This window comes from Phaseolus vulgaris, chromosome 3 (assembly GCF_000499845.2).
Source record: "Phaseolus vulgaris cultivar G19833 chromosome 3, P. vulgaris v2.0, whole genome shotgun sequence".
Classification (NCBI taxonomy): Eukaryota; Viridiplantae; Streptophyta; class Magnoliopsida; order Fabales; family Fabaceae; genus Phaseolus; species Phaseolus vulgaris.
The window spans coordinates 12,874,565-12,883,734 of record NC_023757.2 but is presented as its reverse complement, the minus strand read 5'-3'; the positions used below and the strand labels follow the sequence as shown (position 1 = coordinate 12,883,734).

General features: G+C 35.9%; 1 protein-coding gene across 1 annotated transcript; it reads right to left on the bottom strand.

Moving 5' to 3' along the window:
- Nucleotides 1-6,868: 6,868 nt before the first annotated feature.
- Nucleotides 6,869-8,806, bottom strand: LOC137806711 (5'-adenylylsulfate reductase 3, chloroplastic-like). The gene is made up of 4 exons (XM_068606961.1): nucleotides 8,532-8,806; nucleotides 8,339-8,453; nucleotides 7,404-8,229; nucleotides 6,869-7,316 (listed from the first exon to the last, which is right to left on the bottom strand). Exons 1-4 carry the CDS (start codon nucleotides 8,740-8,742, stop codon nucleotides 7,086-7,088), a joined length of 1,383 nt encoding a protein of 460 aa, XP_068463062.1. The 5' UTR covers nucleotides 8,743-8,806; the 3' UTR covers nucleotides 6,869-7,085.
- Between the last annotated feature and the right edge of the window lie 364 nt (nucleotides 8,807-9,170).

The following is a 9,170-nucleotide window of genomic DNA, read 5'->3' as shown; positions in this document are numbered from 1 at the left end:
TGTTGATCCTCTTTTTGCTATTGGCACTTCTTTGGTTGTCTTTGCTTGTTGGGCCTTCCAAGTGTTTGTGGTGTTTTGGGAAAGTGTTTGATTCTGCCTTGTCTTTGTTTCCCCTTAGAATGAAGGTCTTAATTCTCCAATTCCAGCACCTATCAAAAGACTAGACCTTACCCAAGTCAAGTTTCCATTCAATTAAGCACCAAAGGAGAATAAATTCCAGCACCAAATTAGAGGCCAAAGAATAAAAGCAAGAAACAATTTAATTGAAGAAAACAGTACCACACAAATGGAGTGAGATTGTGACAACTAGAAAGAGGTCCAAGAAATATTAAGCAAGCAAATAAAAGGTACTCAAAATAAAGGTAGGCACACAAAAGAATCCTAAGAATAGCACTAGAATTAGATTACAAAATAAAAAATAGCACCACTGGAAAATGTTGTGGGCCAGAAACGTGTTTTTCCCCAATTTATGCTGAGCTGTGTTTTTAAGATATGATTCTGAAATTTGATATGCAAGATATTCAAGATCTTAGCTAAAATCTGGCTTTGGAATCACTCAAAACGCATGCACCATTTTTTTTTATAATAAATTTAGCAATTTTGGTGTTCAGTTACGCCAGCTGTAGCGCCTCAGATTTGCACACTGATTTTAAAAGATTTATCATTTTTTTTCTGTTGATTCTTTTGAACTAATTCTTTTTTTGTCCTTTCTATAACACTTCAAACTTGCATATTCCAGAGAATCAAAATTTTCTCATGAGTGGAAATATTTTTCTGGAACAAAACAGCCAGCACAGAGAATGTGAAACAGGGGATTCTGGAAAATTGGAAACAAAAACAACAAGATACCAAAATTTAAACACAATGGAATTTGTGAAATAGAATTGTGTAGGATCTAAACACAATATGAACTCAAACTAAAATTAAAAAGGCACCAAAAGATCAAAGAACAGCAGATTCAAAGCAAATAAAGATACCCAAAATCAAGAAACAATCAAGCCAAATAAAGGACTACTAAGAATTGTTGACATTGTGGATGAACATGACTTGACAAAACATATATGGATTCAGAAATTAAAGACTCAAAAGCATAATATGAACCAAATTAAAAGTGCAATAAAGACTCAAAAGCCTAAAAGAAAACAGCAACTCAAAGGTGTATGGAATCCTATCACAATTTGCACAAGAAATTGTTCAAGATCAATTGAACAAAAGTGCTTCGGTTGGATCTTCCAAATAGCACACCAAAACAAATTAAAATGCAAAAAACAGCAAGACAATTATGGAAATAAGATGAACAACATGAAATAAAGAAGAACTAGAAATGAAAAGACCAAAAGCAACTCATCTTGAAGAACCCAAGCTCGTGATACCAAATGATGGTAAATTTCATGAAGGTCTTCTTGAATCATGTAAGAGATGGTGTGGAAGCAATGGATGTGTGTGTGCAAGATCCTCCTAAGAGTGATGTTGATCTTGAAGGTGCATGATGTGTATGAATATTGGGAGGTTCGGCCAGCCCAAGGAAAGGTGAAGGATGTGAAGTTTAGAGCCTAGAATTCTAGGGAGAAGCAAAGCTTGGCACAAAATGGCAGCATAACTTTACTCACAATAAACTTTAAAATACAAGGTGTAGGCTCCTCTTTTTATAGGCTAAAGAGGACCATAATGCAATCCTAATGCTAATCAAAATGAAATGCAAATTTACATCACATGGAGCACATGACCATGTGGAGAATCCTTCTAGAAAGTGACCAAATCTTTAGCAAATCTAGGTCAAGTCTCATGGAATCAAGTTTATGCTATTTACACCACAACTAATACTAAGCTACCCCTAATGGGCCTTCATGTAGCATAAACAAATCTGCATGGATTCGCTTGGCCATGGGCTTAGCAGTTTGGTCCTAGACGCTCCTTTCATTGGCCTAGACGCTCTCCACCGTGAGCTAGACGCTCCTCCCCTTTGGCCTAGACACTCCTCCCTTAGCTCTAGACGCTCTTGGTTTGGTTTTGGATGCTCATGTCTTGGCTTTTGTCTTTCTTGTGAAGTTGTGCTTGGCCCTCTTCCATCACCTCTAGTCAGAACACCCACTGACTTTACAGGATTTCACACACACTTACAAGTTTATGAAAGTAAAATTACAAGAATCATGAAAGAAATAGAAAACACCTGAGATTACAAAAATCAGGAAACTCCTATGATCAGACCTTGTACCAGTGCACAACTTAACAACAATCTTGCAAAACTTTTGAAAAACTTCTTTCAAATCAATCTCAATCTCACTTTGTTTGATATAAAACTTGTTTATTTTGTTTGGAAAGAGAGGCTATATTTATAGCACAAAACTATTCGTTTACGACAACATTTATTGCCAAAATAGTTTTGATTCACATCCAAAACAGATTAACAAGTTTTCAAAAAGTTGTTATGAAATGTTACAATCAACCGGTTGAAAAGTCATTTTAACCGATTGAATTGGTTAGTTAGTTACATAACCAAGTCAAAAACAGTTTTAAAACCTCCAAACAAGCCAATTGACAAACAACCTATTATTTCGATAATTCAACCGGTTGTTTTTCTCTTTGCTTAGAAAAACACTTTTCTTTAATAAAATAGATTAAGCAAGCTTTGTGCAAGGGACTAGGAAAGATCTTACAAAGATTCTAAACACCCTAGACTAAACCCAAAACAAAGAGCGGCACAGCTTCAAGCTTCATCATGGATTTGAAACATCAAAGCTCTCATGTTCAACCTCATGTTTAACAAGGTCATGGGTTGAGCCCAATCATGTGGTGAAATAGTCTTAATATCGATATCTGAAGTTAATGATTATGAATATCAACCTCATTGACTTATACATGAGGTTGGAGGGTTGTGAGGTCATGCGTCGAGCCCAATCATGTGGTGAAAGAGTCTTAATGTTGATCTCTAGAGTTAATGGTTATGAACTTATCAACCTCATTGGCTTATGCTTGAAGCCGAGAGGTTGTGAGGTCATGGGTCAATCCCAATCATTAATGTTGATTTCTTGAGTTAATGGTTATGAACTGATTAGTCTCATTGGAGTATGCTTGAGACTAGAGTGTTGTGAGGTCATGGGTCGAGAACAATCATGTAGTGAAACGATCTTAATGCTGATATCTGGAGTTAATATTTATGAACTTATTAACCTCATTGGCTTACGCCTGAGGCTAAGGGCTGTGAGGTCATGGGTCGAGCCCAATCATGCGACGAAACGGTCCTAATGTCGATCTCTGGAGTTAATGAAAAAGATCCCATTTACTTCTCATAAAGAGGGGAGAGCGTTAATCATGGAGATTGACTGAATATGTGAGATTATAATTAATTTGGGAATATAACTCAAAACAATACCAAATACATAGAGAAGGGGGGAGAGCATTAATGTATATAATGGAAATAAGGTGGCCTAATCAAAGAGGAATACAAATTTGACTAGAAACCACTGTTTTTGGCTAAACTAAATGCTCTAGTTGAAAGACATCATTATTGGCTAGAAGAACTCTTGTATCGCACGATACAAGTGTGAATTGTTCAAAAAATCAAAGAATCACGAATAGCTTTTGTATCGTGCAGTGCATTTGGGTTTGTTAAAAACCCTAACTTTTTTTTAACCACGAAATTGCTTCTTCTTCAACTATAACTTCCCTCTTCTCTTCCAATGGCCCAAACGTAGTGACACATGGAGAAAGACAGCAAGATCGAATGATGAAGAAGCGATTTGTGGGAGAAGTGGGAGGCTAAGAGGAGGGATGGCATTGGAGATGCATACCAACTTGTGCTTTTCCTTATTCCGATTATCAAGCAACGCCCATGCGAAAATGAAGAGGCAGTTGCAGTAGTGATGACTATTTTACGACAAGTGTACCATATCAGAAGTAATAAATTTGTCCCTAATGATGAATATCGTGTTAGAATATATGGCCTTAAACAAGAGAGGGGGGGGGGGGTGAATTGTTTGAGAGGTTTTTGAAAACTTTTTTAGATTTAACAAAATTCTTTGTGTGAATCCAAAACAAGAATCAAGTTAGCCAAAAATATAAGCAATTAAACAGCAAAGCAACAAAAAAGCAATCGGTTGTTTCTTCGAAACAATCAGCTGTTTATACCAGTAAAGCTTAAAAAACAGAATTAAATGAGTTCAGGGTGAGAGAGAGATACACCAACAGTTTATATTGGTTCACTCTTAAGCCAAAAGCTACATCCAGTCCCCATAAAACCACTAGGTAATTCACTAAGCAATCAAACCAGATTACAACACACAAACCACCAAAGTAGTGACCTTGAACCCTTCAAGAAACACACCCCTTTTGGCAAAACACACCAAGAGTATTAATCTTGACCACCTCAATAACACACAACACTCCTTGGCAAAACAACACCAGAAATATAGTAGGTTGAGAAGAGATTACACTTGTTCACAGTACAAACTGAAATCAATACAATTGCAATCCTATTCCACTCTCTTTGAAAACCCAAAGCTTGATGTGAATTTTCAAATCTTAGAATCAATTTTGTCACAACTGAAAAACTCAAATCTGTTTCTCTCTTTTGTTTGAAAACATAAACAAACCATTTATATTTTCCAAAGATTGGTCAAAGCAATTAATAAAGGAGCGTATTCAGTTGAAAATCATTTAAAGCACATTCAACAACCAAAACTGAATTTTGTTAGGATTTTCAAAGAAACAATCGGTTGAAACCACAAAACAACCAATTGTTTGGTTTGACAGTTAAGTCAACCAAACTAAAACAGTTTTCAATCTTTTCAAAACTCCTAAGAGTAAAACAACCAGTTGATTCAACAAAACAACAGGTTGTTTTTCACTTAGTTGGAAAAACACTTGATTTCAAAGCAATTTTAAATCACATCAGTTTTAGATTCAACAAAGGAGTGGATCACATTCTATTCTATCCAGATCCCTCCCAAACACAACAGCAACACCAGCCTTTCATCAAACACTTTGGATTTGGATTCTTCAAAGCACTTGATCACTCTTGATCAACATATCGAACCCACAATGAACAATTGAATTCTCAAGTATAATATTCACTAAATAGAAAACAATATGTAAAGTTTGTTGAAAGTTTATTGTGTATGATGAATTGCAAGAATGTAAATGAAGCAAAGTAAAATATTTGTGTGATTCAATTGGAAAAATTGGGGTTGAGGTTCATCCTTCTCACTCGTCTGTACTTTTACAAAAAGATTATAATATTCAGTCTCTAATGATATTGATGAACATATAAAAATCATTCATATCAATTCCTCGCGTACAAAATTATTAAAAGAGTCTCCTAAATATCGATTCCTTGCATATTTATAAAGCTCCTTATCATTACGAACAAATGTTATAAAGCAATTAACATTTCAAATCTATTCCTAACATTCAAATATGTTAAGTATTATCATTTAGGTCAGATTCTTAGAAATACTTTCCAGTCATATCTAAGGATTAAAATCAAGAAAAATTCAAGCTTTGAGAATAAAATGATAATATCAATCATAAATCAAGAATTGAAATATTATAGATAAATGTCACCTCAATACATAAGAGTTTGAACAAATTACTCTCAATCCCAAAGGGAATAATTATCCATTCATGTTGGCCATTACAAGCATGGGAAGCAAGAAAAAAAGATCCAGGATGTTTCTCCTTGAAGGTTACCTCCTATAGGGTTTTCTATCTCCTTTTATTCTCCAAATGATGTCTAGGGTTATGCCACCACGCCTCATATTTAACCTAGTTGGGCTTAGGTTAAGTGTCTTCTCGCCTATGCAAGTTATTACTTGCTTGGGTGAGTTTGATAGAAAAAGTCCAACTTCACTGGAGTGAACTCACTTGGGTGAGCCTTGAGCGAGTCTTGGGCGAGTTTCTCTAAAGTGATCTGGCTTGAGCAAGTGTGGCGAGTTTTCAATGTTCCAACTTTTCCTTTTCATCTTGTCTATTATTCTTTAGCCCTTTCATCTCCATTTTCACCTAGAACCCTGAAATTAACACAAATTTGAGAATAAATTGTTCTTATTTATATTATAATCACAAAATATGTAAAAATGTTTAAATTCATATATTTGGGGTTAAATTATAGTGATTTTATCAATAAATATTCATAAGTTCTTGTCTTTTAATATAAATTATTACTGAAATATGACACTTATCAAGTAGAAGTAACATTATCCATGGAAAATGAAGAGGCACGTGTAAAAAAGACAAAAATAGCAGTAATACTATATCGAAGTAGAATGAAAAGACACGTGTGCAGAGACAACCCTAATTTTGTCTCTTTATTTCTTATTCTCCTTCAACAACCAATCCAAATATATATTTTTTTCAAAAATTGGGCTATATAACCCAATTCAATCTAACTATTATAATATTAACTTAATCTATAGAATATTTTTTTTAATATGATTGTGATTATTAATTATATTATTATATATTTTATGTTATATTTTTTTAAAGTTTATGAATCTTACTATTCATTATGCGAAACTTTTTACGATTCAAAATATAATTTACCATATTATTGACATTCAACTAGTTTAAAATTGAATGAATAAAAAAATTAAATCGATTATTCATTTATTGTATATATTTTTTTCTCGACCAATTGATTTAGTTCGGATCTTTTAGTTTGAAATTAAGAATTAAACCGAATTTATTCTTTTAAGGTATTTAAATATAATGTTTTATATTTTAAGTTAATTAATAACCAATATATATATATATATATATATATATGAATAATATATTTGAAAGATTTTTTACGGTCTAATCATACTGTTAAAAAAATCAAATTTAAATAATTTTAAATATAGTTTGAGACTTTATTTCTGACACACCAACAAAAATAGGAATGTGTCGGAAAGACATTCTGTATTATGAGAGACGTGAAATTTAGGATAATAAGAGGGAGTATTAGAAGATATGTTGATGTTGAGATGGGAAGGTGTATGTTGTATGACTACTACAACACAACCACGCAAGATGGTCTAAAACTATTCAAAGCTTATATAGGCAGGGTTGAATTGCAACCCAACAACCAAGAAATTTCTTGATAATCCTCATCTTAAGGCATTCAAAAAAGCCATCAAGGAATCAACATCTCTGTTTTCTGAGGGATACTTTATTGGCCGAGACGAATGCTTTGGGAAAAATAGTATTGTAGGGAAGCTTCCTAATTCCAGTTCACGCCTTGCAAATTCTTTCTGCTCTCCATCCGCTCTAAATTTCCCAACCTTCACCCCTGACCCTTCTAACTTCTGCGCCAATTCAACATAAGATTCCTCCATAGCCTGTTGCAATTCATCATATAAAATCCCATTAGATAACAAATATTTCAATTCAACTCACCTTAACAGAATACAAGAAGTTGAGTTTACCTGGCAATAGGGGCACCATGGTGCATAAAGCACAACAACCCATGGTTCTTTCCGGTCCTCCAATTTCGCCAAATTCTCAATTCCAGTCCTGCTCAAGTTAACTACATTCTGGCTGTTGAAAATGTCAGGCACAGTGGCAGCACCATTTGCATGGGATTGGGATACCCCATTTCCATTTCCTTCAAGGTGAGCAGCACCTTCCTCCTGCTGCTTTAAATTTCCTTTGTGAAGGCCACATTCCTTAGCCTTGGCATCCTCCCACCACCACCTCCCTTCCCTTTCATGTTGTCCAGGTAAAACAGGCCTAGTGCATGGCTCACACCCAATTGAAACATAACCCTGGGAATGCAAGGAATTCACAGGCACATTCATGGCCCTGAGGAAGTTCCAAATATCATTGCCCTTCACATTTGCAACCGGGTTCCACTTCACCAAGCTGCCAATTCCACCATCCATTCCCTCAAAAACCGGATCAACCTGAACAACCGGTATTTCGGACCTAGTTCCAGGTGACTGATCTTTCCTCTGACCAGTTATCCATGCTCTGAGACCCTTGAGGGCCCTCCTCAAAGGCCTCACCTTCCTCACCCTGCAACACTCTTGGTGACCATCCTCATAGAAAGAGAACAACCCCTTACTCCTCACCAATGCCTGAACCTCAACAGCATCAGGGAACATGTACTCAATGCGGATCCCATAATGCTTCTCAACCGCATCAAATAATTGATAAGTTTCCGGGTTCAGTCTCCCAGTGTCCAGGCTGAAAACCCTGAAGGCTCGACCCGTCAACTTTGCATACTCGATCAAAGCAACATCTTCAGCACCACTGCAGAGCCACCAACATTAATTTTTTAACGCCAATGCATAAACAATAATCAAAATATCAATTCTTTTTAACAATTAACTGAATCCGTGAGGAGGGTGGGGTTAGTTACCTGAATGCAATGGCAATGTCGGAGCCGAATGTGGCGAGGGCTCGGTCCATGATTTGAAGAGGTGAGGCATTGTCGAGATGAGTGGCTATCGGGTGAAGATCTTGATCTTTCGTCTCTGATAATGGAACAAGGTGGCTACATTAGTTGCATGTGCATGATGAATTTGGAATGAATTGATTAACAGAATACGTACCGGAAGCAAAGAAGGTTGTTGCTGCTGCGAGAGGAACAAGGGAATCCGGTTGGGCGTTAACGGGCTTTAGGAAACTCCGTCTCAGATTAACGGTGGGTCCATTGGGCCTCTCTGAAATGGTAATGGATCCAGTTGAAGGAATGTTAGTAGGGTGTGATGATGGAAAGGTGAAGGAGGGTGTGGAAATTGAAGAAGTGAAAGCGAGGGCCATAACGGGAAATAAAAGGAGAAGTGTTGTGAGAAAAGGTTAAAGAAGAGGAGAGTTATGTTGGTATATATATATATATATATAGCAGCAGGAAGAAAGGAAAACAAAAACAAATTAAGAAGCGACCATTAAGGTTCATTGAATGTGGACGTGCGTTTGGATGCTTAAGTGGCATGCGTTGAATGGATGATAGCCAGCTGTGGCCTCATCGCTTCCGTCAGATCGCCTTCTTCATGCAATATTCAGATTCAATACTACCACGTCTTCTTCCTTTTCCCTTATAAAATCATTTCTTATCCATGCATCAACTCATCTATAAATTTTCTTCATTTATAAATTAATTTGATGAACGATAGTTTATGATCGATAACTTTTTGGATATTTATGAGACTAGTATTTTAACACACGTGTTCACCTAGTTACTAATCTTC

Coding starts and splice junctions, on each gene's coding strand:
- LOC137806711 (XM_068606961.1), bottom strand. CDS start 8,742: ATGGCCCTCGCTTTCACTTCTTCAATTTCCACACCCTCCTTCACCTTT. Junction 8,454..8,531: donor AACAACCTTCTTTGCTTCCG/GTACGTATTCTG, acceptor TTCCATTATCAG/AGACGAAAGATCAAGATCTT. Junction 7,317..7,403: donor CATGGTGCCCCTATTGCCAG/GTAAACTCAACT, acceptor GAATTGCAACAG/GCTATGGAGGAATCTTATGT.